Source organism: Oncorhynchus gorbuscha, linkage group LG11 (genome assembly GCF_021184085.1).
Source record: "Oncorhynchus gorbuscha isolate QuinsamMale2020 ecotype Even-year linkage group LG11, OgorEven_v1.0, whole genome shotgun sequence".
Classification (NCBI taxonomy): domain Eukaryota; kingdom Metazoa; phylum Chordata; class Actinopteri; order Salmoniformes; family Salmonidae; genus Oncorhynchus; species Oncorhynchus gorbuscha.
In genome coordinates this window covers 15,902,177-15,930,155 of record NC_060183.1, presented here as the reverse complement: position 1 = coordinate 15,930,155, position 27,979 = coordinate 15,902,177, and the positions used below count along the sequence as shown (strand labels likewise).

The window sequence follows — 27,979 nt, the reverse complement described above, 5'->3', positions numbered from 1 at the left end:
CGATACTTGACAACTTCAAAGTTGTTGCACATTATGCAGTGTGTCGCAGCGTTTTCACTATGCATATAGACTAGGAAACACAAATATACACAGTTGTTGCACATTATGCAGTGTCTGTCTTGGTACCTTGACTTTTTCTAACTTTTTAACCGGACAGGAGCTTGTGAGCCAGTAGTTGTGGTCACTGGACTAACGTTAGTTGTGTTAGGGCTCCACCTGTCAGATTTGCTTGGAACATGAAGCACAGAATCCTGACCTACACATTGAGTAACAAAAAAAGTTACGTTTTATGATAGGGGATTAGTTTATTTTGTACCATATTGGTTGTAGCCACATCATTAAATCCCTATTTTTACATGTGTTGTTCTTTACCTTGAAGAATCTTCGTTCAATGCTGTCCCATGCCACAGAAATATTGAGGAAATTATTTGACTGTTTCTATTCCAAAGCGGTAGGGGGCATCTGTCAAGCAAATTGCGCCGAGCTTCACGCTGAAAGGGACAAGAGCAAGAGTGGAAGCGCTAGGTGAGTGTCACAACCAGTCCAGCAAAGTGTGACGGTTAATTTGTTTTCGTAAATAATTTAAAAGTTCTAATTACACATACATGTGTCAATACAACACATTTCACAAGGTGTCCTGCTAGTGGGATTTTTTTTCTACAAAGTAACGACTGTAGTTCAGGCACGAGGCTGCATGCTAACTGGAGGTCAAAGCTATCAAAATTACGGTTTCGGTTTTGTAACATGCAAAGTGAAACTACTATCTAGCTAGTCTTTTCACAGTTTCGATTATTGTCAAACATTTTTAGATATAGACTTAAAATAACACCAATTCCATCATCAGGTATGTAGGTCATATCATATTACTAGCTAGCTAACAACTGTCAAATGCTGTCGTGTCGAGCAGAGGACGCAACAGTACAGAGATTTTTAACCGGCATTGTTAGCTTGCCAGTGTTGTGACAGCCATATGTCATCATGTTAGCTAACTGCTAGCAATATTTGTAGGATGGACATGAACATGTGATCTTAGCTAGCTAAACAGGATTGAGGGTACATTTTTAAGAATTGATGTAATTTCTCAGCTAATGTCTAAGCCTATTTTCAATTAGGGTTTTCTGAATTTAAGTGGAATTCACACATTGTTCTTGTTGGATAAAGAGTACAGCACTTGTATAGCAGCTAAGCTATGTTGTTCACTTTCAACTGATGAAGTTTGGAGACTGTCATTTTGTTTTCCATCCCCCAGTCATCTAAGATGGTGTTGAAGGAGATTCCAACTGAAAGTATTTCCCAGCCCTTGGGCCGGAATGAAGTCTTTGGTTTACTCTTCCGACTGACCATATTTGGTGCAGTCACTTACTTCACCATAAAGTGGATGGTTGATGCCATTGATCCCACAAGGAAACAGAAAATGGAAGCACAGAAACAGGTGAAGTTTTCAATATACAGTAGCCAAGTTTGAAATGTTTGCTTCTGAGTGTTTTCTGTGGATATCTATCATGTTTGTTGGGACTGTATTGGAATGTACAAAGCTAGGTAGATGGCTATTGACAGGTGGGTTTTTTCAGGCAGAGAAACTCATGAAGCAGATCGGTGTGCAGAATGTCAAGCTCTCAGAGTATGAGATGAGCATTGCAGCACATCTGGTGGACCCGTTGACCATGCAGGTAAGAGAGCTGCTTCAATACACCATTGCTTGAACCCAACTGTTACAAGCATTGGTTTTTCCATTTATATTTTGAGGTTGGACATTAGCACATTCGGTGCATCGATTGGTGTCACCTCGTTAGTCTGTATGTGTTGAACCTGTGCTGGCATGGCTTCTCGTTAGTCAGAAGGCGTTTCATCTGCTGGTACAGGGGATATTTGAGAGCGGGTGCTCCAGTTACCTTGAGAGATGTGGAGGGTTAACACCTTTAGTTGGTGCTCCCGCTATGATTTCTAATAAACTATCCTTTATCTGTTCTTCCCTGGTAGTTTTGCTCCACCTTCAGGTTTGATTCCTGTCGAAGTTTGGGGTGGGTTTAATTTTGTTTGCCTCTTGGGCAAATTTAGTGGCCGCTCATGGTGGGTGTCTTTTAGGTCCCAGTTGTTGTTGTTAGTCAACTTTCAGTGGACAACATGACGAGTGTCTTTGAGAACCATTCCTAGAACCCCACCTGTTTTGTTTTGGTTGTCAGTAACTCTTTGTTAGTTCCCCCTTCTGTTTGAGTTACAATTTTAGGGCTCTTGCTGGGTAACAACATTCCAACAGAAACAAATAATGAAGGAAGCACTACCTTAAGTGTCTTAAGGTTGTTGGAACAGCGTCAATGTGCCTTGGAATAGATTCTACAAGTGTCTGGAATGCTATTGGAGGGATACGACACAATTCTTCCACAATAAATGACTTTTTTGTTAATGGTGGTGGAAAACACTGTCTGAGGCGCTGCTCCATAATCTCCCTTAAGTGTTTTAATTGGTTTGAGGTCTGTGACTGACGCACACACACCCTTTAAACCCCTGTGTGCCTTTGAGACTCCTCTTTCAAAGTCACTGAGATCTCTTCTAGCCATGGATGCCAGAATAATGGGCAACTGGGCATTTTTATACTTGACCCTATTAACTCAGGATCCACATCTACAGTGCATTTGGAAAGTATTCAGACCCCTTTCCCACATTGTTATATTACAGCTGTATTAAAAAATGGTACACCCCCCCCCCCTCCCCATAATGACAAAGCAAAACTGGGTTTTTAGAAGTTTCAGCAAATGTATTGAAGCAGCGATTACGTCCTCGAGTCTTCTTGGGTATGACGCTACAAGCTTGGCACACCTTTATTTGGGGAGTTTCTCCAATTCTTCTCTGCAGATGCTCTCAAGCTCTGTCATGTTGGATGGGAAGCGTCGCTGCACAGCTATTTTCAGGTATCTCCAGAGATGTTCAAGTCTGGGCTCTGGCTGGGCCACTCAAGGACATTGAGACTTGTCCCGAAGCCACTCCTGCATTGTCTTGGCTATGTGCTTAGGTTTGTTGTCCTGTTGGAAGGGGAACCTTCGCCCCAGTCTGAGGTCCTGAGTGCTCTGGAGCAGGTTTTCATCAAGGATCTCTCTGTACTTTGCTCCACTCATCTTTCCCTCGATCCTGACTAGTCTCCCAGTCCCTAACGCTGGAAAAGCATCCCCACAGCATGATGCTGCCACCACCGTGGGGATGGTGCCAGGTTTCCTCCAGACATGACGCTTGGCATTCAGGCCAAAGAGTTTAATCTTGGTTTCATCAGACCAGAGAATGTTTTTTATCATGGTCTGAGAGACTTCAGGTTCCTTTTGGCAAACTCCAAACGGGCAGTCATGTGCCTTTTACAGAGGAGTGGTTTCTGTCTGGTCACTCTACCATAAAGGCCTGATTGGTGTAGTGCTGCACAGATTGTTGTCCTTCTGGAAGGTTATCGCATCAGCACAGAGGAACTCTGGAGCTCTGTCAGAGTGCCCATTGGGTTCTTGGTCACCAAGGCCCTTCCCCGATTGCTCAGTTCGGCCGGGCATCCAGCTCTAGGAAGAGTCTTAGTGGTTCCAAACTTCCATTTAAGAATGATTGAGGCCTTGGGGACTTTCAATGCTGCAGAAATGTTTTGGTACCCTTCCCCAGAATCTGTGCCTCAACGCAATCCTGTCTCGGAGCTCTACAGACAACTCTTTGACCTCATGGCTTGGTTTTTGCTCTGACATGAATTGTGGGACCTGATATCGGCAGGTGTGTGCCTTTCCAAATCATGTTCAATCAGTTAAATGTACCACAGATGGACTCCAATCAAGTTGTAGGAACATCTCAAGGATGATCAATGGAAACAGGATGCCGCCTGAGCTCAATTTCAAGTCTCGTAGCAAAGGGTTTGAATACAATTTTTTTTATAAATTTGCTTTCATTTGTGTGTAGATTGATTAAAAAAAATGTAATCCATTTTAGAATAAGGCTGTAACGTAACAAAATGTGTAAAAAGTAAAAGGGTCTGAATACTTTCCAAATGCACTGTATGTGGAATCACCTGCTTTCAATATACTTCATCCCTCATTTACTCAAGTGCTTCCTTTTATTTTGGCAGTCACCTGTATGTCTGTTCCCCATAACTAACTGATGTGATGCTCCCTCTACAGATCACATGGAGTGATATTGCTGGCCTAGATGAAGTCATCACTGAGCTGAAAGACACTGTCATACTTCCCATCCAGATGAGACACCTGTTCAAGGGATCCAGACTGCTTCAGCCACCAAAAGGTGAGTCTCTTGTTTTCATACAAGATTTGCTTATTGAGACCGGTGCACAAGCCTAGATAGACACAATGCATATAAAGGTTCAACAGGACCGCCTTCAATCTTTAGCCACTCCTCTTACCCTTTCATTATGATAACAGGTGTGCTGCTGTATGGACCACCTGGCTGTGGGAAGACGCTGATCGCCAAAGCAACTGCCAAAGATGCTGGTTTCCGCTTCATCAACCTGCAGCCTTCCACCCTCACAGACAAGTGGTATGGAGAGTCCCAGAAACTGGCTTCTGCCGTCTTCTCTCTAGCCATTAAGCTCCAGCCTTCAATCATCTTCATAGATGAGATTGGTAAATGCTTATTTTACCATTATCTTTCACAGATGCCCTACAGTCCTTTAAATCTGGTTTGGGCACTTCAGCTAGGCCAGTTATGTTGTCATCATCCCCGGCTCCTGTCGATCCTGTAATGTTCTGTTACAGACTCTTTCCTGAGAAGCCGTTCCAGCTCTGACCACGAGGCCACAGCCATGATGAAGGCTCAGTTCATGAGCTTGTGGGATGGGCTTGAGACGGACTACAACTGCCAGGTGGGTCCATTATGATGGATAAGCAAAAAGGTGCGACAGGTCCACACTCCAAAAGATGTCGCGTAAAGCTTACTTCATTTTGTATTTGTTTTTATTATTTTCACTGCATCAGGGAGAGCGTACACAGACGTTTCAGTTTTGCAGCCTTTGTTGTTTTGGTAATTAAATACATTGATCATCATGTGACTCCTGTCTGGTTGAGATTCTCTCTCAACTGCCTCTCACCTTTTCCTCATGTAGGTCATCATTATGGGGGCCACTAACCGTCCACAGGATCTCGACTCCGCCATTCTGAGGAGAATGCCCACAAGATTTCACATAAATCAGCCTGTGAGTCTATTCACGAACTGTAAACGTTTATCGGTATATTCACAGTACTATGAACAGGGCTGTGACGGTCCTGGAATTTTGGATGATTGTAATTGGCCAGACAACGACCACTGGCTCCGTAATAACCGTTCAAATAGCAAAATCTGGTCTTGGCTGCATGTGCTACCATAGAAATAGAATGAATAGAACAGATGTCTCCATTCAAGTCAATAATGGCGTAGTAGGTGGACTGGCGGCCATTGCGAGTGTACTCATAGGAGCAAAGCAGGAAGTGTACCCATCAATATGTGCTGTAATTTGTTGATTCAATTCAATTGGCATGACAAAAAATACACTACATTGCATGAGCCACATCAGTTAACATCATTGAAATGAACATTCTATATTACCATGGGAATTATTGCGTCACAATACTAGGCAGCCATTGCGAGTGTACCCATGAGTAGGGCTGTGGCGGTCACACAATTTCGTCAGTTGGTGATGGTCAAGAAATTAACTGTCTGTCTCACGGTGATTGACCGTTAATTAACAAACACATTTAGCATCACCTGGCTTCCACACACAGCCTACAAGCCACTGATGCAGACCTTTTGGAACAGTTCCCTTTTTAAAAAGTCTAATAAATCCATGTAATATAGCCTACACCTTAAAAATAAATCCATTATTTATTTTAGACAAGTCTAAAGATATGATGTGAAGAAAATGAGGTCTTATTTCAGAAGAACAAAATAGCATACTCTTGTCTTGTTAGGTCCAGATCGGCTATGGCTCTGGGCTACACTAGTTCATTTAGCAGACAAGATTTGCTTCGAATTCTGTGGCATTATTTTATAGTATGTAGAATACAATTGAACAAGCTAAATAAAATGTTAAGGATATTTTCTCCAAACGTTTTGAGGGAGTGCGCACATGCGGCTATTCTGTGTTGAGCGGTTATCAAAGAAATGGGTATTCCTATATGTTTAATTTAGTTATTCATGTAACTTTAGTAGATCTACAAACATTGGGCAATATGTTTTGATTTTTAATACATTGTAAGGCTCTAATGACTAATGATTTGTAAAAAGTTGCTTAAAAGGCATGAGCTCTGCTTTGTTTTTTGTGCAGGCTGTGAACACTACATCAGTCACTCATTCACAATTTGACAAGCACATGATAATGCCTCGAATTTCACGGGCGGCATCCCGTTTGTGTGGCCGTAAAAATTAATGCCTTTTGAGGCCAGTGGCCGTTGTGCCCTTCTCCCTGAGTGCTGCGCGCTCCATCACGTGATTGGGTCTTTCTCACAGGCTACAAGTGAAGACCGACACATCGGGGACGCAACCAACAACATGTAGGCCTAACGAACAGCAAAAGCACTAGCCTATGTTAATCTACTATCCCCCATAGTACAGAAGTCGACCTATTCTGTACGAGAAATAAATATTCCAAACATAGTCTGGGACAGTTGTGGGATGCTATAGATCCCAAATTAATATAACCACTAGAAGAAGAAAAAAAGAAGAAAAAAAATGTTTTTACGCAATGTGGCTGATTCAACAGATCAGAAAGTTTAGCTTAATGTTGATAATCAATTTCTTCACATAAGCGCTGTAATGTGCACACTGCAGTAGGCTAGAAGCGCGAATGTTCCATTAGTGGAAAACACCATTATCAAAAGTGACCGCAAATGCGATTATGCATGTAATGGTTCTATAATAAAGGTGCATTTTTAAGGTGATTTTTATGGTATTTTTACGTCCGGTGAACAGGTCAGGATTCCATAGCCGCAGGCTGAATAGTTGAAACTGGAGCAGCAGCACGACCAGGTGGACTGGGGACAGCAAGGAGGCCAGTTAGTCCTGAGGCATGGGCTCCGGTCCTCCAGGAGGGGGGAGAGAGAATTAGAGGGAGCATACTTAAATTCACACAGGATACTGGATAAGACAGGATAATTACACCAGATTTAACAGACTGACCCTAGCCCCCCGAAACACAAACTATTGCAGCATAGATACTGGAGGCTGTGACGAGGGGTCGGAAGACACTATGGCCCCATCCGACGATACAGGGCAAACAGCCCCACACCACTAGAGGGATATCTATAAACCACCAACTTACTACCCTGAGACGAGGCTGAGTATAGCTCACAAAGATCTCTCCCATGGCACAAACCTATGGGTGTGCCACGCCGGACTGGAAGATCACGTCAGTGACTCAACCACTCAAGTGATGCACCGCTCTTAGGGACGGCATGGAAGAGCACCAGTAAGACAGTGACTCAGCCCCTGTAAAAGGGTCAGAGGCAGAGAATCCCAGTGGAGAGAAGGGGAGGCAAACCGCCCTGGCCGTTCACATTCGCACCCCTGGTCCAGACTACACTCAATCATAGAACCTACTGAAGAGATGAGTCTTCAATAAAGACAAAGGTTGAGACAGTGTCTGTGTCTCTCACATGGATAGGCAGACCATTTCATAAAAATGGAGCTCTATAGAAGAAAGCCCTGCCACCAGCTGTTTGCTTAGACATTTTAGGGACATGACCAAATCGGAGAGATGGGTAGGAGTAAAACCTTGAAATCAGCCCTAGCCTTAACAGGAAACTAGAGGCAAGCACTGGAGTAATATGATCACATCTTTTGGTTCTAGATTCTAGCAGCCGTGTTTAGCACTAACTGAAGTTTATTTAGTGCTTTTTCCGGGTAGCTAGAAAGTAGAGCATTGCAGTAGTGACAAAAGCATGGATTAGTTTTTCTGCATCATTTTTGGACAAAATGTTTCAGATTTTTGCAGTGTTACAAAGATGTATGCCAGTTTGGCTCTACACCCCTTGTTAAGCGGAGTAATGTGCTTAATTTTAAAAGTTATTTGGCTTTAGTTGTGATAGAAATCTGTTAAAATGTATAGGCCTATGGGCTAGGCTACATGAGGTGTGTGACTATGATTTGAAATGGTCACAAAAAAGGCATTGTTTCTATTGCTGGGAATAGTGATAATATATCATTCACAAGTGATAGGCTAATATTGTCACCCGTCAGAGTATTCTTGATTTAATCTTGTTTTTACATAAACTAAATAATATATGTGGTGGTAATACAGTCACCACAACAGCCCTACCCGTGAGTTTACCAGTTCGATTGCCATGGTTAGAGGTGCCAAGCCCATTCTATTCATCGTTTGCTACAACACCTTGCTTGTTTCAGCAAGGGACAACACAGTTTCATCATGTTGTTATCGCAGAAACGGACTCAACCGTACGAATGCCAGCTGTCCTGTCTTCAGTCAGCTGTTCGCCCTGGCCTCCCCAAAAATATATAGATATTTTGACGGTTATTGACTTTTCATGACTGTCTTCATCCATAACTGTCAGTAGCACGGTTATTTGGTAATTGAGCCAGCCCTAACTATGGTTATTTATGCAGTACTATATGAGATTACCTGAAATGTATTACATTCCTGCTAAAAGCTATTATTGTCTTGCAGAATCGCATGCAGAGGGAAGAAATCTTGAAACTCATATTGAAAAATGAAAATGTAAGTTTTACATGGTAATTAAATTACACAATTACACATTTGTCTTGTGTTTCCACTAAACTTCCCCATGCATTTCCCAGGTGGATCCCGCTGTTGACTTTGTTGACATGGCGAAGGAGACTGACGGATTCTCAGGAAGTGATCTCCGAGAGATGTGTCGGGATGCTGCTCTGTTATGCGTGCGGGATTTTGTCCATAACCCCCATGCCGATGAAAGGTACCACACCCCTCTGATTGGACATATAAATACGCACTTCTTGAGACCTATCTTGATCTCCCAATACCAATGTCTTTACATTGGCTTTTCATATGAGCATTAGTAGTGATGAGTGATTTTACTACACTATTAAGAGTGCCTTCTGTAGTTACCAGCAAGATTTGTCTTTGTCTCCAGGATCCAGGATCAAATCCGGTCCATCAATCAGGACGACATGCAGACTGCCAGGCAGAAGATGAGGAAGTCGAAGTCGGCAGACGGACAGACGGTTCTGATTCATTCTACTCTGGATTGAGTCTTGACATGCAAAGGAGAACTATTAAGCGCCTGGATATGCTTTCCTTATTATTTTTTATGTATGTAGAGTACTTACTGGTGGAGAGAACATGAAGAGATATACATAAGTGTAATGTCTATCATAACATCACTTTGTAATGTCTTAGCTCATTTGCTATTTTAAGAACATTTAGTTCAATGCATTGACATGAAATATTTCTGTCAAAATTCTATTTGTTATGTGGAAGTTAGGTGTTACGTGATACTTATGTTGGCATTAGTGTCTTATGTATCTGGCCAACCAAGGTCTCACTGAAACTGGCTCTTGAGACTGCAAAATATGGGCACAGCCATGGATCCTTTCAGGTGTGATAGTACATAATTGCCTCCCTATTACTTATGACACACAGCAATATTGACTTAGCCTTGGGCTTTTATCTGAACATCACATGTTGCTTCTTTTGGTACTGTATGTTTTTTTTTTTTTATCTAGGAAAGCAGTTTATCGAACGAGTGTAACATCGGTAATAAAATTTGCCACTTATAGTTGGCACTGTCATTGTTCAACTATTAGCTAGTTGTACAATTGAGTGGTTCTCAGAATTATGAATTAGATCAGAAGTTATCATGCATGATAAAATATTTATCAGAACAATTCAACGCCTATTTGAAAGTGAATTATCACTGGATGTTGTGAAGAGAGCATGGTACCAGATGCAGACATGGCCTTTTTCAAACTTCAATATATCAGGAAACCTGCATTGTGCTTTTATGCCCTGGTCTTCAGCCCAGGGTTAATTTACAGTAGAATCTAATAACTGCTTGTGGTGATCGTCTTGTTATAGTTTCTGTTTATCCCTTGCGATGACCGGGATGCTTAAATGGTTGGTTGATTATTTCTACATGACAAACTTCCCGTATCTACCACGTGTGATTGCCAATTCAGTTGACTTGAATGACAAGTTTTCTATGGACATTTTTTTTTTTTTTTTTTGGGGGGGGGAATTGGTGGAAACTTTGGTTTAGGTAAAATGCTTGCTTTGCTTTTTATATTGACTAATTTTTAGAATTTGTTTTACCCTGAATTCTGGTGTCTGCTAAAATAAATTACACCAATATTGTTCATTGTCATAATCATTTATTTGCTTGAAACTTCCTGAAAAGTAATGATATAAAAAAGGCTAGATGCAGTATAAGAACATTTAGAAATTAGGTACCATGGCATCACTTGATAAATATAGTTTTCATTACACAGGGATAGTTAAAACCCCTTCCACTCATATCACACTCTTGGTCACTCAACTACAGAATTAGTCTTCTCACAGCTTCTAAAACATACATTTTAAGTTACTAGCTTGGAAGTACAGATGCAGTAAAGACAGGTAACAAAAGTGATCTGTTAAAACATTCATATTGATTTCTTCACAACTCTGACTTCCATCTCTTTTTTACACCGCTTACAGATTTATTTTGACCCTCACATCAAACTAGATAATTTCCAGTTTATATGATATTCAATTTTGTAAAAAAAAAAAGGCTCAGGCATGTATTTCATTAATGCCTAGATGTCTACAGTACTTGATTTAAAATGAAAATATAAAATAGAGAAGCTTAAAAGTAAGGTGTGCGTGTGTTCATTCGTCCTTCTGCAGGGAGCTGTAGTACTCTGCGAGGACCTTCCAGGCCTTATTGGCCATGAAACCATCTGGAGGGTTCTCTCCGCTACGTGCCATCCTCCTCATCTTGGTCCCAGATATGAACTCAAATTCCTGGTGTCTGGAAAGGAAGGTAAGACAAAGTGAGTGAAGCAGCTTGATTCAATCTCTCAGTTACTTTTTGACATTGTAGGAAAGGTTTTCCGGAGCCCTAGTTATTGCTTACAACTAGAGCCCAGAGATTTTCCTGGTCAGGCCACATAGCCCGGAAAAACGTATGAGCCAAAATATTAGCTGTCAATGTACCTCTCCTTATCGTAGAAGTCCATAGATCTTTTAGTCTTGTTGTAGGCAGCCACTCTGAAGGGGATGATCTCTACAGAGGGGAGACCAGGGGCCATGGTGAGGACCTTGGCCCCGTGGGTGGGCTCATACAGGCTCTGCTTGGTCTCGGGGTGAGGCATGCCCGCAGGGTCACGACCAACGATGTAGAAGTTGGCACCAGCTATCATTCGTGCCCGGCAGTGCCACTGTACCTAACGGGTGGAAAAACAAACACCTGTCTAGTGACTACAGATATGATCTGATTCTACTGAATAAAACAATGCTTAGAAATACTAAATATTTTATACAGAGATTAGTGTCCAGCAGTGGCAACCTGTCATTCAGGGCAGTTGGGGCAATATATAATAATAATATACAGTACCAGTCAAAAGTTTGGACACACCTACTCATTCAAGATTTGTTCTTTATTTTTTACTATTTTCTACATTGTAGAATAATAGTGAAGACATCAAAACTATGAAATAATACATAAGGAATCGTGTAGTAACTAAAAAAAGTTATTCAAAGTAGCCACCCTTTGTCTTGTCAGCTTTGCACACTCTTGGGATTCTCTCAACCAGCTTCATGAGTCACGTGCGTTTTGAGGCAAGAAACACTGAAGCATGTATGAGAGCATCAGCTGTTCCGGACGACTGTGTGATCACGCTCTCCGTAGCCGACGTGAGTATGATCTTTAAACAGGTCAAAATTCACAAGGCTGCAGGGCAAGACGGATTACCAGGACGTGTACTCCGAGAATGCGCTGACTAACTGGCAAGTGTCGTCACTGGCATTTTCAACCTGACCTTGGCCCGAGTCTGTAATACCTACATGTTTCAAGCAGACCACCATAGTCCCTGTGCCCAAGAACACCAAGGTAACCTACCTAAATGACTACCAACCCATATCACTCAGGTCTGTAGCCATGAAGTGCTTTGAATGGCTGGTCATAGCTCACATCAACACCATCATCCCATAAACCCTAGACCCACTCCAATTTCCATACCGCCCCAACGGATCCACAGATGACGCAATCTCTACTGCACTTCACACTTCCCTTTCCCACCTGGACAAAGGGAACACCAACATCAGACTGCTGTTCATTGACTACGGCTCAGTGTTCAACATCATATTGCCCTCAAAGCTCATCACTAAGCTAAGGACTGGGACTAAACACCTCCCTCTGCAACTGGATCCTGGACTTCCTGATGGGCCGCCCCCAGGTGGTGAGGGTAGGTAGCAACACATCTGCCACGCTGATCCTCAACACGGAGCCCCTCAGGGGTGCGTGCTTAGTCCCTTCCTGTACTCATTGTTGACCATGACTGCTTGGTCAAGGACGACTCCAACACCATAATTACGTTTGCCAACGACACAAAGGTAGTAAGCCTGATCACTGACAACAATGAGACAGCCTGTAGGGAGGAAGTCAGAGACCTTGCAGAGGGGTTGGTAATCTTCTCTAGGTGCGTAGTGACTGGCTCAGTGTTCTGTTATTCATTGGGACACTATGTTGTCGCAAAATCTTCGGGGAGAGATAGAAAGTTCAAGCCCCCTTGGGTGCTGCCATAGATTTACATTAGAAGTGCCCATCCAAGAAGGCTCAAGGTCATTGATCACAGATAAAATTACGTCAAATCCCTTGACATCTACCATAGCTTAGCTAGCAAACTAGACAACAAGTCATCATCAGGAATCATGTTGACAAATCCTTTTCAATCCTTGTCATATGAAGAGAAATAAAACATAGGTGCTCATTGGACATAAACATTACACAACAAGTTGGAAATTGCAAATTTATCCATGAGTTGTTTGGAAAGAATCCATGGATAGCTGCAAGCGTTGCAAAGCAATCACTATGTTGCTTCCCCTGCCTGCTATTCGGCGGAGAGGGTGTGTGGTCCAAGTCTGCGTTTAAGAGACTCTTTTCCAAGCTTTAAAGGATAAACATAAAAGTTTGAATACATTGGCCATGCTGTCAAGCCAGCATGAATTCTGCCACATTCAAAACAACTGGAACTCGGAACTGGGAAATCTCAGACTTCAGTGAGTTCAAGACAACTGGGAACTCTGGGGGGGAAACGATGAGCTCTGACTGGGAAAATAAGTTTTGAACGATCATCCAGCTTGGAATTTCAAGTTTGGAACTCAGGCCTTTTTCTAGAGCTACGACCTGAAGATCACTGACGTTATTATTCAACCTTGTTTTTTCTGAGTTCCCAGTTGTCTTGAAAGCACCATAAATCCAGAGAATGCCAGACATTGATGATAAAGTTCCAGGACAAAACTTGAAGGACCGCCGCACCACCTTCCTGTTCAAGTGAGCAAAGCACAACGTTGAGTCCAAAATAAATAAATAAATAAAGATTCACATTATAAAACCGCCACTTGTATCCAGTTAGATTTCACTTACACTGTTTGAACTATCTAAGATGTAGAGACCAAGGGGAAACCATAGCCCTACCTCAGTGGGTCCAGCATACATCATGGGAGAGGGGAATATGGCCACGATGGTGCTGGCTGGGTCCAGTACCCCCTCCTCCAGTACGGCAGCATGCTGTTTTATTCGCCAGTCCAGAGGCACGTCATCATCTTTGGTCCAGCCTCCCAGCGGGTGGAGCAGCAGGACAGGGTTCTTGTAGCCTCGCTCCAGCAGCCGCCGCTTCGTGTCTTGCATCAGGAGGGCGTGGCCGTTGTGGACGGGGTTGCGAAGCTGGAAGGCGAAGACGGCATCTGGGGGAACGCAAAAAAGGAGGTTCCTTAAGTTTTCTTCATCATCACTGTGTTTTTTCAGCGTTTGCTTTAAGTAGACATTAGCATACACAATGCAGCACTAAGAGACACAGCAGACAGGAAGTGTGAATTAAACAGAATATAATAAGCTATTCACCTGCTTTCATTTCCTTGAACTTTTGCTTCAGTTCTCTTGGAGTGAAGCGGTATTGGTCCAGACCATCATTCCATTTGATTTGCTCTAGCACCTCCAAATCTCCACCAACCAGCCAATCACCACCCTCCATAACCATCTGTGAGATTATATATATATTTTTTACATTTCTGATTTCTCATTGAAGTATGTTCTGTTGACAAGCAAGTTCATGATATTAACAGGGACAGTTCTAAAAGGCAATTCCAACCTTGATGTAAGGATGCTGAGGACATGTGGTTCCCCACTGCCTGGCACAACGCTCTTCCTTCCGATGTTCATAAAACTCAGGGTTGCGGAGAATTGCCACTCTGCAACCTTTGAACTCAAGGGCGAATGCTGCGCAGCCGTCCAGCTTCTCTTTGCTCTCTTTGGAAACGGGCAGGACGATCGGCACAGAGAGGTTGATGTTTCCACCTGCCAACCACATGTCATTCTATGTCACTGACAGAAAAGTCAACAGACCTCTGTTGGCTCATTGTGAGCACTATTGACTTTATGTGAGGTAGGTGTTGTTACATGTGCATAACATGTCAATAGCACATGATATTACAGACAAACATGGGCCCTATTAAGAACAATCCATTCAATTGATATGAGCATACGCTACATTAAAGTGTGTCGTCTATGAAGTTATAAAATACCAGTATTACCATCCAGAAGAGTGTTGAAGTGCAGAACCTGCAGGAACTCCCTCTCCCTCATGAAGCCCTTGAGGGGGCTGGCCCAGCCCTCCGCCAGCACCTGCACCCACTGGAGGTCCAGCTACAGGAAATACAGAACAAAACGTCAGTAGGGTGTGGTCCCATCAGGTGATACCACTCAACATAAAGGGTCAGATTGTGTGTGTCAAACTCCAAAATGTGCATATAAGAATGATTTGTTACCTTGGTGATGCTGACGGTAGGCAGTGTCTTGGCGTCGCTCAGTGCCAAGTCCAGCTTGTTCTCTGGCACAAAGAGCTCAGTCACTTCCTCTGTCACACCAGTGGGTACAATATTCTACAAAACAAAAGGATCACTGTGATAGCACATTAACAAGTTAATTTCAAATGACTAGAACATAGTCCTCACAGTAGAGATACAATGATGAATACACCACAGACAGGCGAGGCCCAGCGAGGTCTCAGGGACCATAGATAGACTCACCTGTTCCTTAAGCAGCTCGACCACCTGCTGGATGCACTCAGTAGCTGAGATCTCTCCAGTCTTCAGCACAAGATCAGGTGACTCAGGCTTCTCAAAAGGCGAATCAATGCCTGTAAAGCCTAAGGGTAGGGGGTCAGGAAACCTGTTAAGGACTTTGTCAATAATTTACACTATTTTAGTGCGGAGTCAATATAGTGCCACTCTGCAATACACATCCCTCTAGTGGTGTGGGGGCTGTGCTTTGGCAAAGTGGGTGGGGTTATATCCTTCCTGTTTTGCCCTGTCCGGGGGTGTCCTCGGATGGGGCCACAGTGTCTCCTGACCCCTCCTGTCTCAGCCTCCAGTATTTATACTGCAGTAGTTTATGTGTCGGGGGGCTAGGGTCAGTTTGTTATATCTGGAGTACTTCTCCTGTCCTATTCGGTGACCTGTGTGAATTTAAGTGTGCTCTCTCTAATTCTCTCTTTCTTTCTCTTTCTCGGAGGACCTGAGCCCTAGGACCATGCCTCAGGACTACCTGACATGATAGCTCCTTGCTGTCCCCAGTCCACCTGGCCGTGCTGCTGCTCCAGTTTCAACTGTTCTGCCTTATTATTATTGGACCATGCTTGTCATTTATGAACATTTGAACATCTTGGCCATGTTCTGTTATAAATCTCCAACCGGCACAGCCAGAAGAGGACTGGCCACCCCACATAGCCTGGTTCCTCTCTAGGTTTCTTTCTAGGTTTTGGCCTTTCTAGAGAGTTTTTCCTAGCCACAGTGCTTCTACACCTGCATTGCTTGCTGTTTGGGGTTTTAGGCTGGTTTTCTGTACAGCACTTTGAGATATCAGCTGATGTACGAAGGGCTATATAAATAAATTAGATTTGATTTGAGTGCTTTGGCTGTACATTATATAACCCCACTCTTTTTGCTTGTTCAACAGCATGTTAAGTAGTAGACTTTGAAGCCATGTGATATAAACTTGTAAATGTAGCTGTGTGTAATGTACTGGAACAGAGAACTGGAACGCTGGAGGGCAGAGTCAGTCTGATCAGTACCTTTAATCTCTCCAGCACGGGCCTTCTTGTAGAGGCCTTTGACATCCCTGCTCTCACACACCTCCAGGGGAGCGTCGACGAACACCTCAAAGAACGGCAGCCCAGATTGTACATGGATCTTTTTGGCTTCTTGCCGGTCCTATGCACAGGAGAAAGAGACTGGGGTAGCAAAAATCAACATGTTTGCCATCTTGATTTTACTTCCATAACAAAAAGAGGTTCTCAAAACCAAATACCAATGGAAGTGAATGCAATCAGACACAGTATAGCAGCTATACAGGCAAGAGCTCGGATCAATCACAATGAATGACAGTGATGCTCCTTTGACAATTTTCCAATTGATTATTTTATATCAAGTAGAATTTGAACAGTGTATTTTTAACTGTCACTCACTCACCTTAGTGAATGGAGAAATGAAGCTGGTGATGCAGACCAATCCTGCGTCTGCAAACAGCTTGGCCACCTCAGCGATGCGCCTGATATTCTCCTCCCTGTCCACTGAGGTGAAGCCAAGGTTCCTGTTCAGCCCTTGTCTGATGTTATCCCCATCCAGGGAGTAGCAGGGAATACCATGGAACACCAAGTACTCCTCCAGGGCAAAGCCGACGGTCGTCTTTCCGGCACCTGACAAACCTTTAGTACACAGTGACAGTATACAATACATCCATTATCCAACATGGCTTACGTGAAACTCTGGTCTAGTATTGGAGAGATAAAGAGAGAGGGCATTTGCTTACCAGTGAGCCAGACCGTGCAACCTCTGAAGCCCTCTCTGGTGCCCACCACTTGGCCTCGTTTGGACCGGCTCACATGGTGAGCCTGGTACACGACATTAGTGGCCCTCTGAAGGTCCTGAAACCACAGAGAGACTGCACCATTGCACATCTGCACATTCCTGATCGAGCTATTAGCACAGGACAAAGAAATACTGCCTTAGGTGTTTGCAACTGAACACAGTATTTTAGTCAGCTGAGAAACACTGAACTGTGCTGTAATTTGTAGTGATAGCTTGATAATGAGTGCCTTAAGTCCTCTGCAAGACATGTATTCTTTCCCATTTATTTGAATGCCAAGCAGAACAATCTGTCTGAAAGCCATTCCTCTCAGTTTACAGCTCATCGGGTCATCGTTAGAAGTAAAACCGCAGGGCTGTTCAATTCCGTTCCTGGAGAGTCTAAACACTTCTGGTTTTGGTTTCTACCTGGTAGTTAATTGCACTCACCTGGTGTCCTGGGTCTGAACCAATCCCTGATTAGAAGGAGAGGATGAAAACCAGAAGTGTTTTAGCTCTCCAGGACTGACATTGAAGAGCCCTGTGTAAAAGGGATTTGACTACTGATCAGGCACATACAGACATTAGAAAGATATAGACCCTAACCCAGGGAAGCTTTAATTGTACAGATTATCTAGATACAACAAGGTATACTCATGTCACTCTAGCCTCTTCTAATAAGTCCTTGTCCAGCCTGCCTAATTGCATCTTTGTGGCTTCCCATACTGTGTGGTGTGTAGGCGGACCAGGTTGGTGGGGGCTGCAGAGGGACAGGGGGAAACAAACAGGCCTATTCATTCATACAGTCCTGCAGTGTGGCAGTCAGGCCCAATGCTCGCTAGCTGGAACCCCTCAAAGGCCAGGCTGTGCCTCTCCCAGGCCTGCCCAGACACGTGATATCTGAGCTTCATTCATTAGTGACTCTCATAGTGGCTCACTGTTACTGTAGCCTCGCTCCAGCAGACATAACTCCTCAATGAGCCCTTGTTGTTAGGGACATGGATAAACTTAATTAAAACCATTCCATCTGGAACAACTTGGTTCACTGTTTAGAGAGGCCATAAGACAGATCCAAATGTATAGCCTAGATACCATCACTAAATATGTCACAAGCCTTAATAACATCTCAGCTATTTGAAATAGGGAAGCACATCATACACTATCATATAGTATGACTTACAATACATTCTATACAATAAACGACCTGTTATTATACAATATCTGTAGGCTATAAAATGCAAATACTGTATATAACATCGGTGGAATATTATATAATGTGGTCGTATAATCTACCTATTGTTATAACTCGAAAAGGAATTTATTAGCCAAGAATCAGTTTTGCATTGCAGTGCTTTCCCGAGAAGTGGTCGGTCAATCCACAGGTCTACTGAACCCCCAACGCTGATTTGTGGCTGAAACTGACTGAGTCACTTTCTTGTGTAGACCACTAACTAAAAACAGGTAAGAATGATTCTATGCTATATTTTTCTATACACAGCTGGTGAAAAGGGGGAAGGAAGGTAATTGTGTTTAACATAGAACATTCCTACAGAACTTTCAGTTTAGAAATAATGCTAGCTATAGAATAACTTTCGACTCTGCTCCAATGTATCTCTTTCGGTGCTCAACATACGAAGCCTACATGTTTAGATAGAAAAAAGTTATCCAATTTGATACACTGTCTGCCCCCCACCCAACAAGCACAGATCCGAATGAAATAAGTAACGTAACATTTCAAAAGTCAAACAAAATGACATAGCCTACCTTTCTTTGTTTTTTAATCCCAGACATCGCCGCTTCTTCTGCAACGTTTTAGTTTGGTGACCTAATAATTTATGTTGGTAATGATTAAAATATATTCCCTTCTAAAAAAACGAGTTTGTGTGATTTATCGGAAATAAATCTGACGGGAGACGTTCAATGAAGATTTCTAATCCGACACGTAGCATATTCATAGCCCTGCCTTTTTCGTACCCACTCAATTTCACAGAACGTCAGAGCCACGACATTACACTGGGTTGAGCTAAAGAAACTGCAAAACCATGAAATCGGAGAAAGCATTAATGGCATTTGAAGATTTATAATTGTATTTTCATTTACAAATAATCACTGTTTGTCATGGAACATTTGAACGTTAGTAGACAATTTACTGATTTTGAAATTGGTTGCTAAATTTGTATTTGATGCAGAATAAAACATGTCAAAAGAAAACAAAAGAAAAACTCAAGGCATTTACTTTCATCTTAAATATTTCAACGCAAATCATATGACAATGTAGAAAATAAGTAAAATAACTCCGGTAAAGTAACCCCTAATTTAAAAACGTATTGTTCACAAAGCAGTCCCAATAATGTTTGAAACAAAAAAAGGGCAATTTTGGAATAAATGTTTCAAAAAATGAGTATAAATATAAATCAGCCCACACAAATACTCATATTATTGAGCAAAAAAAACAACATTGCAAAGGGTCATTTTCAGCAAGGAAACCCAACCCAATGCATATACAGTGAGCTTCAACAGTATTGGGACAGTAATCAAGGTTTCCATCCAATTGACGACAGATGAGAATATTCTAAAATCCACATAAAAACAAAAAAGCGCCTTTTCCCTCCAGTTGTGTTTATCAAATTGACTTGTTACATATAAATGGCTGTGCGTGATGACGTAGTGCACATAAAATACATTTTGCGTTAAATTGCCACGTAACAAATAAAAAAAAATACGTTAAATGGGTTACCGTCGCATTTTCAACTCTACTGGTGGTTCTTACCAAAACAATGCGAGTGTACCCAGTATTGGAACGTGCTTCACGGTGTTGGCTAGAACGCACTATAGCACACATGTTGAGAGTACTATTATTAACAAAATAGATCATTTTGTATTTGTCAAACAACAGTAAAGAATAGATTATGTCACCAGAATAAGACCCTCGACATTTATTGGAAAGGTGCATCAAGCTCATCGCCTTGCATTTTCGTCACCCAGTGAAGTCCATAATGTATTCATCTGTAGCCTAATAAACTGCATGCTTTACCGTAGTCTTAGTGGGAGGACCACACAACGTCGTCGCGTGACTCCCAAATTATCTTCGATATGGTTATTATATCAATATTTGCGCATAAAAGGGTTTCCACCGACTTTTCTCGTATAAAGAATTTTACCGGCACAAAAATATCCCACCTTGTCTAGGGTATTTTGTTTGGTCGACATTTGTTAAGTTTACCTAAACATGCTGTCTCCATCAGGCCTGTCATTACATGTTTTATCCGACATGTACTTTACTTGCATAAAAAGGTTGGATGGAAACCTGGTTAGTGACACGTTTTGATACAATAAGTGAGGTTAAAGTGGAGACTGTCATTTTTAATTTTCAGGGTATTTTTTCATCCATATCTGGTGAACCATTTAGAAATTACAGCACTTACATTTTTATTAAATTTTTAAAACTTAGTCCCCCCCCATTTTAGGAGACCAAAAGTATTAGCACAAATTCACTTATGCATATTAAAGTAGTCAAAAGGTTTAGTATTTGGTCTCATATTCCAAGCATGCAATGATCAAATCAAATTTTATTGGTCACATACACATGGTTAGCAGATGTTATTGCAAGTGTAGCAAATTGCTTGTGCAATAATTACATCAAGCTTGTGACTCTACAAACCTGTTGAATGCATTTTCTGTTTGGTTGTGTTTCAGATTATTTTGTGCCCAATAGAAATGAATGTTACATTTGGAATTGTTTGAATTTGGAGACACTTATTGTAAATAATAGAATATGTTTGTAAACACTTCCACATGAATGTGGATGCTACCATGACAATGGATAGTCCTGAATGAATCTTGAAAAACAATGAGTGAGACAGAAGCACAAATATCATACCCAAGACATGCTAACCCCCCCATTACAATAAAACAGGGGAGGTTATCATTTGTAGAAGTGTTTATGAACAATTTCTAAAATGGTTCACCTGATATGGATGAAAATACCCTAATTAAAATCTGACAGTCCACACAAACCTCAGTCATTGAATCACTTCAAGTCCAAACCCCCCCCCAAAAGTGCTGTAATTTCTAAACACTTCACCTGATATGGATGAAAATACTGTCAAATTAAAGCTAACAGTCTACACTTTTAACCTCAATCATTGTATGAGTTAAAATCCAAAGTGCTGGAGAACAGAGACAAAACAACAAAAATGTCAATGTCCTAATACTTAAATAGCTCACTGTATCCAGTGGCAGACATACCATTTTACAAGGTGTTTCTTTCTGCTTTTGGAAAATGCATACTGCAAACAAAGGCAGTATGCATAAAAAAATATGTTATAATATAAATCAATACAAAATCGTGAAATTACATAAATATAAAGCTCCCACGCCTCTAAAAAGAGTGCTCAATGAAGACCCTGGATTCTGACCCTGGAAAAGAAAGCAATCATAACTCATATGCTAAAGTCAGGTAGCCTAGTGGTCAGAGCGTTGGACTAGTAACTGAAAGGTTGGAAGATCGAATCCCCGAGCTGACAAGGTAAAAATCTGTTGTTCTGCCCCTGAACAAGGCAGTTCCTAGACAGTCATTGAAAGTAAGAATTTGTTCTTAACTGACTTGCCTTGTTAAATAAAAGGTAAAGGGAAAAAAAGTAACACCTAAAACAAAGTGTGTACCTGTAAACTCTATCTGTGAAACCTGTATATCTGTAAAACCTCTGACTTGAATTACTTCAAAAAAGCTAGACCATTAATAAAGAAACTGCTTTGGCCAAAACCCCTCTCTTGCATGACACAGACATTTGAAATCCTCCGAGCCCTTTACGTTCATATGCCCCAAGCTCACAACTCAGGAGCTGGGTCGGGGCAGCTCGCACTCTTTTTCAAAATTGCAGCCGTGCAGCAGCTCTCTGTAGGTCTCTCTGACCGTATCGTAGAGTGGAGCCTGGTGCATTATGTTGGGGAAGTTCTGAGGTGTCTCGTTGAGGAGGAACTGTAGCCGGAGTCCTTCGCTGCAGTCATATAGCACAAAGAGCAGGTTGGCTGCATAAGGCACAATGCGGCTGGTACGGAAGGTGCGGCCATTTTGCACGTCAAAGTTGTCAGCAGTCAGGGCCGTCTCGTCTCTGAAGAAGCCCATGAGGGCCAACAGGGGCAGGAGGGTCTCGGCATGACCCACCTGGATGGTCACAGCCTCAGATACATGCCCAAACCTGAACGAAAAAAATGGACAATCCACAGTTCAAAAATCATGGTGATAACCAGCCACACGGGCTCCCAAGTAGCGCAGGGGTCTAAGGCACTACGTCTCAGTGCAAGAGGTGACACTACAGTCCCTGGTTTGAATCCAGGCTGAATCACATCCGGCCTCGATTGGCGCACAATTGGCCCAGCGTTGTCCGGATTTGGCCATCATTGTAAATGAGAATTTGTTCATAACTGACTTGCCTAGTTAAATAAAAAAGTACTAAGGGAAGTGATGTGAAATGCATCAGAGGGAGAAACAATCTATTCAATGACATTCCCCATTGAAAACAGGAGTAACACAATCCATGGGAGAGGAAGTGTTGTATATACTCTCAGGGTCCCAATAGTTTTTCAACAACAAGCAAGGGGACTGTCTTCAGAAAGTATTCACACCTCTAGTTTTTCCACGTTGTGTTAAGACTGAATTTAAAATGGATTACATTGAGATTGTGTCACTGACCTACACACAATACCCCATAATGTAAAAGTGGAATTCCAACACAATGTCACGGAGTACCACTTCCTATTTTAAAGCATGGTGGTGGCTGCATCATGTAATGGGTATTCTTGTCATCGGTGAGGACTAAGGAGTTTTTTTTGGAATAAAAATAAATGGAATAGAGCTAAGCACAGGCAAAATCCTAGAGAAATCCTGGTTCAGTCAGCTTTCCAACAGAAACGGGAAAACAAATTCAACTTTCAGCTTAACAATAACCTAAAACAAGGCCAAATATACAGTCATGGCCAAAAGTTGAGAGAATGACACAAATGTGAATTTTCAAAGTCTGCTGCCTCAGTTTGTATGATGGAAATTTGCATATACTCCAGAATGTTATGAAGAGTGATCAGATGAATTGCAATGAATTGCAAAGTCTCTATTTGCCATGCAAATGAACTGAATCCCCCAAAAACATTTACACTGCATTTCAGCCCTGCCACAAAAGGACCAGCTGACATGTCAGGGATTCTCTCGTTAACACAGGTGTGAGTGTTGACGAGGACAAGGCTGGAGATCACTCTGTCATGCTGATGGAGTTCCAATAACAGGCTGGAAGCTTCAAAAGGAGGGTGGTGCTTGGAATCATTGTTCTTTCTCTGTCAACCATGGTTAACTGCAAGGAAACACGTGCCGTCATCATTGCTTTGCACAAAAAGGGCTTCACAGGCAAGGATATTGCTGCCAGTAAGATTGCACCTAAAACAACCATTTATCAGATCATCAATAACTTCAAGGAGAGTGGATCAATAGTTGTGAAGAAGGCTTCACGGCGCCCAAGAAAGTCCAGCAAGTTCCAGGATAGTCTCCTAAAGTTGATTCAGCTGCGGGATCGGTGCACCACTAATACAGAGCTTGCTCAGGAATGGCAGCAGTGAGGCGAAGACTTTTGGAGGATGCTTGGTGTCAAGAAGGGCAGCAAAGAAGCCACTTCTCTTCAGGAAAAACATCAGGGACAGACTGATATTCTGCAAAATGTACAGGGATTGGACTGCTGAGGACTGGGGTAAAGTCATGTTCTCTGATTAATCCCCTTTCTGATTGTTTGGGGCATCCGGAAAAAAGCTTGTCCGGAGAAGACCAGGTGAGCGCTACCACCAGTCCTGTGTCATGCCAACAGTAAAGCATCCGGAGACCATTCATAGGTAGGGTTGCTTCTCAGCCAAGGGAGTGGGCTCACTTATAATTTTGCCTCAGAACACATCCATGAATAAAGAATGGTACGAACACCTCCTCTGAGAGCAACTTCTCCCAACCATCCAGAAACAGTTTGGTGACAAACAATGCCTTTTCCAGCATGATGGAGCACCTTGCCATAAGGCAAAAGTGATAACTAAGTGGCTCAGGGAACAAAACATCAACATTTTGGGTCCATGGCAAGGAAACTCCCCAGACCTTAATCCCATTGTGAACTTGTGGTCAATCCCCAAGAGGCGGGTGGACAAACAAAAACCCACAAATTCTGACACACTCAAAGCATTGATTATGCAAGAATGGGCTTCCATCAGTCAGGATGTGGCCCAGAAGTTAATTGAAAGCATGCCAGGGCGGATTGCAGAGGTCTTGAAAAAGAAGGGTCAACACTGCAAATATAGACTCTGCATCAACTTCATGTAATTGTCAATAAAAGCCTTTGACACTTGTGAAATGCTTGTAATTATACTTCAGTATTCCATAGTAACATCTGACAAATATATCTAGACACTGAAGCAGCAAACTTTGTGAAAATTAATGTTTGTGTCATTCTCAACACTTTTGGCCACGACTGTACACTGGAATTGCTTACCAAGACAACATTGAATGTTCCTGTGTGGCCAAGTTACAGTTTTGACTTAAAATTGGCTTTAAAAATGTATGGCAAGACTGTCTTGCAATGATCAACAACCAACTTGAGAGCTTGAAGAATTTTATAATGTGCACATTTTGTACAATCCAGGTGAGCAAAGCTCTTAGACTTATCCAGAAATACACACCACTGTAATCACTGGCAAAGGTGATTCTAACATGTATTGACTCAGGGGGTTGAATAGTTATGTAACCATGATATAGATATATACATTTATTATTATATTTTTTTACAAACGTTTGAATTTTTCTTCCTCTTTGACAGAGTACTTTGTGTAGACCATTGACAATGAAATCCATTTGAATCCCACTTTGTAACAACAAAATGTGGAAAAGGTCAAGGGGTGTCAATACATTCTGAAGGCACTATAAGAACTTGTTTCCAAGTTATATGATTATGGTGGACAATAAAATTAATGTGGACTGTGGTTTAACTTTTACAACCAACTCACCTGATCTCACGAGCAGCCTGATCAAGACGATTGAACAAGTCATGAAAGAGATTGCAACTGGACTTGCGGTTGATATCATGACCATAGCCCCTCTTCCAGTACTGTTTCAGGTCATTTTTGTACTCCAGCACCTGAAAAGTTACAGGTGATTTCATTAATGAACATTTGATCTTTACGACGGAACTGGGTTCTTCATTGTTTGTGGCAGAGGCAATAGCTCTCCCATGATGTTGTGTACATACTTGGGCATCAGTCTCATCAAACAGGTTGCACCAGGCGGAGTTCAAAGATTTGATGGCAAACTCATATGAGCACAGGAAGAATGCAGCCTCCACCAGATCTGGTGACAAGAAAAGGGAGGATTAGTGAACAAATGTAACTGGCACAATAAGATAGTAAGTTTCAGCCGTAACATGATTAACTCCCTTCACTACACAAAGTGGCAAAGATTTGGAACCAAACAACCTGGTGTGATGCGATTGTATGGCACTTGCAGCTGGTCAGCCATCTTCATCTGCACTCTTTTCATTTCTGCTGAGGCCTTGAAGAGGTGGACCTCTTCCAGGGCAGTTTGGTTGTTCTCTACGTCTTCAACAAATTTCTGACACTGGTCAAAGAATCTCATCAACCCATCGTTGATTTTGTGGCTGGGTCCAACTTCTGCAACAAGACAGAAAGAGAATACATTAAGTCCAAACATTGTACATTGTCTCAGATCTCACCCCCAACAAATCCCTCTCAGTTGTAACAATAGCAATCAGTGTGAGAGTGAGTGACCGGTTCAGACATATCATTCAAGGAATACCAAAACGACAAAACTAGCTAGCTTTGCTGTACAAACAAACTCCCCTGTCACGTTCCAAAGGTTGAGCAGGCCCTCTTGAAATGCTACAATGCTGTCCACGCATCTGTGTTTAGAGCTAGTGATGAAACGGATACGGTGGGCTCTGAGGTTTTCCTCGGATATCAGAGATGGAAACAATGTTGCCAACCTGACAGCCAGATGCCTATGGTCATCTCGCCCCTTCTCCACAAGCTTTCCATCCATGTCGTCGGTGTACCACATTTCCCACTTGGTTTTGATATCCTTCAGCCATTTATCAGTATTCATTGCCTCGTTTAGAACAAGGTCGTAAAGCCGTTGCATCATTTTTATATTTTTGGTCGACGGATATCGTGTACCATGCCGAATAATGGCGGTCACATGAAAAGCCGTGCTATTGGTACATCCTGGTTTTAAAATGGATTTGTTTTTGTTTACCGAGAGAATGTCATTAATGAGATAACGGTTAACCTCCTCATATCTGCCTTTCGTTCCAAAATGATTTGCAATCGCAGGTATGTTTGAATTGACGTTAGCATTTGCAACGGAGCAGTATGAAAACCTGGTCAAAGCAAGACTAAATGTAATGAACAACAAACTTTGTTTAGATAACGCAGTTGTCATTTCGTCAAATTAGTTGAGGTAGGAACAATTGATTATTTAACGACTAAACTAAGTTAGCTAAGCTATTGCATAGCTTCCTGCTTTGTTGTTGTTGTTGTTTGTTTCGCTGCAAACTTTGAACACAAAAAACGGAGCTCCACCAGCAGGCCAACCGTAATATATCGCTGCGTTTTCGTGTGCTTACGAGGCCCACACTAAATCCACAATGTTGAACCAGATGTATCCATCTGAGGCATCCGCTTGGCGTTTGTACCCACCACCAAATATGGCGATGAGAGGAAGCCCAGTGGCCGGCATTGGGAGAAGACTCGTGCTTGGCTCTGCCTACCTCCTTGCTTGTCCTGCCCACGATGATTCATCTTGTCCCATTGGAAACAACAGGTCTCTGTTGAGTTATAAAAAAAATATTTGCTAAAACCCTGGATCAATGACCTTTTTAGAAATTGGACAGAAATCAATATTATTAAACAAAAGTTGTTTAGGGATGTAGGAAATAAAAACAATATTGAAAAAACAGCCCTGTGGTTTCAGCATCATTCTTTAAGAGTTTATGGCGTACAACTCAACCATATAGACCCTTTTCCAGTACATGACACACTGCCGTTATACACACGACTCTTGGCTGCAGTAAGAAAGCCATCGCCATCTGCGTCCATTCAACATAAATATAGTCTGTTTTTAGTACTTCTAAACAAAATACTGTTTTTTTTGTGGTTCTCATATACTTACAAGTATGTTTGGATTCTTGTTTGGACAGTCGCCAAGATTATATTTGGTTGTGATCTTTGCAAAATAACTATTTTGGATGCAGCGGTTGTTAGCTAGAATGCTTACGCTCGTTGAAATAGGCTGTAGCAAAAGCTAGCCAAAGAGCCATTTTACTGGTTGAGGTATGCAGTCGATTTGCGATGACGAACATTATATTGAGTAAGACATTCATACGAGCCTTAAAATACAATTATAATCCAAAAGTATTGTGAAATGCAATCACAAACAACATGTAATTATAGGCTTTTTTTGCTGGCGTTCTATAAGAACTCACTTATTCTGCCACCAACTTGCGTGCATCGCCCTGGTTTGGAAATGTTTGTAAACACAAAAAGGGGTCTATACCTTAGTGGATTGAATGTCATTGAGGTGATTACCCCCAGTCTTCAAATGATGTAGACAATGTAAAATACATTTACATAGAAAAACCCTAAATGTCCCTGGTCTGTCAGGAACGTAGAATAAAAATATATTTAATCTTACTCAGCAAGTTGGTCCCCCAGCTGGTTGAAATTTGAGAGAAAATATACACAGGAAATTATTATTAAACCAACTTCAAAACACAGGTCTACACACAGGCTGCTTTTAGACAGCCAGCCCAATTCTGATCTCTTTGTTTTTCATTAATTGGCCTTTTGACCAATCAGATCAGCCCCCAGAAAAGATGTTAATTGGTCAAAATACCAATTTTAAGA

General features: G+C 42.0%; 3 protein-coding genes across 9 annotated transcripts; 1 reads left to right on the top strand and 2 right to left on the bottom strand.

Annotated features, from left to right (window-relative positions):
• The first annotated feature begins 403 nt into the window (after window positions 1-403).
• On the top strand, window positions 404-10,089 carry atad1b (ATPase family AAA domain containing 1b). Of its 2 annotated transcripts, none has more exons than XM_046368657.1 (10): window positions 404-525; window positions 1,250-1,432; window positions 1,572-1,670; window positions 4,140-4,260; window positions 4,398-4,598; window positions 4,731-4,837; window positions 5,078-5,167; window positions 8,630-8,680; window positions 8,761-8,897; window positions 9,075-10,089. In XM_046368657.1, the coding sequence occupies exons 2-10, from the start codon at window positions 1,259-1,261 to the stop codon at window positions 9,190-9,192; spliced, it is 1,098 nt and encodes a 365-aa protein (XP_046224613.1). In that variant the 5' UTR covers window positions 404-525; window positions 1,250-1,258; the 3' UTR covers window positions 9,193-10,089. The 2 variants fall into 2 exon arrangements, with proteins under 2 accessions (XP_046224613.1, XP_046224615.1); XM_046368659.1 differs by lacking the exon at window positions 404-525 and adding an exon at window positions 541-844.
• Window positions 10,090-10,294: 205 nt separating this feature from the next.
• On the bottom strand, window positions 10,295-18,975 carry papss2b (3'-phosphoadenosine 5'-phosphosulfate synthase 2b). Of its 2 annotated transcripts, XM_046368643.1 has the most exons (12): window positions 18,806-18,975; window positions 17,007-17,121; window positions 16,667-16,902; window positions 16,270-16,408; window positions 15,227-15,345; window positions 14,966-15,079; window positions 14,732-14,843; window positions 14,290-14,495; window positions 14,043-14,178; window positions 13,617-13,885; window positions 11,135-11,364; window positions 10,295-10,949 (listed from the first exon to the last, which is right to left on the bottom strand). In XM_046368643.1, the coding sequence occupies exons 1-12, from the start codon at window positions 18,830-18,832 to the stop codon at window positions 10,808-10,810; spliced, it is 1,845 nt and encodes a 614-aa protein (XP_046224599.1). In that variant the 5' UTR covers window positions 18,833-18,975; the 3' UTR covers window positions 10,295-10,807. The 2 variants fall into 2 exon arrangements, with proteins under 2 accessions (XP_046224599.1, XP_046224598.1); XM_046368642.1 differs by lacking the exon at window positions 18,806-18,975 and having other exon boundaries at window positions 17,007-17,169.
• Window positions 18,976-19,105: 130 nt separating this feature from the next.
• On the bottom strand, window positions 19,106-27,832 carry minpp1b (multiple inositol-polyphosphate phosphatase 1b). Of its 5 annotated transcripts, none has more exons than XM_046368647.1 (5): window positions 27,768-27,832; window positions 25,535-25,729; window positions 25,312-25,409; window positions 25,070-25,200; window positions 19,106-22,242 (listed from the first exon to the last, which is right to left on the bottom strand). In XM_046368647.1, the coding sequence occupies exons 2-5, from the start codon at window positions 25,692-25,694 to the stop codon at window positions 21,879-21,881; spliced, it is 753 nt and encodes a 250-aa protein (XP_046224603.1). In that variant the 5' UTR covers window positions 25,695-25,729; window positions 27,768-27,832; the 3' UTR covers window positions 19,106-21,878. The 5 variants fall into 5 exon arrangements, with proteins under 5 accessions (XP_046224603.1, XP_046224605.1, XP_046224602.1 ...); XM_046368649.1 differs by lacking the exon at window positions 27,768-27,832 and adding an exon at window positions 27,630-27,648; XM_046368646.1 differs by lacking the exon at window positions 27,768-27,832 and adding an exon at window positions 26,845-26,901.
• Window positions 27,833-27,979: the final 147 nt, after the last annotated feature.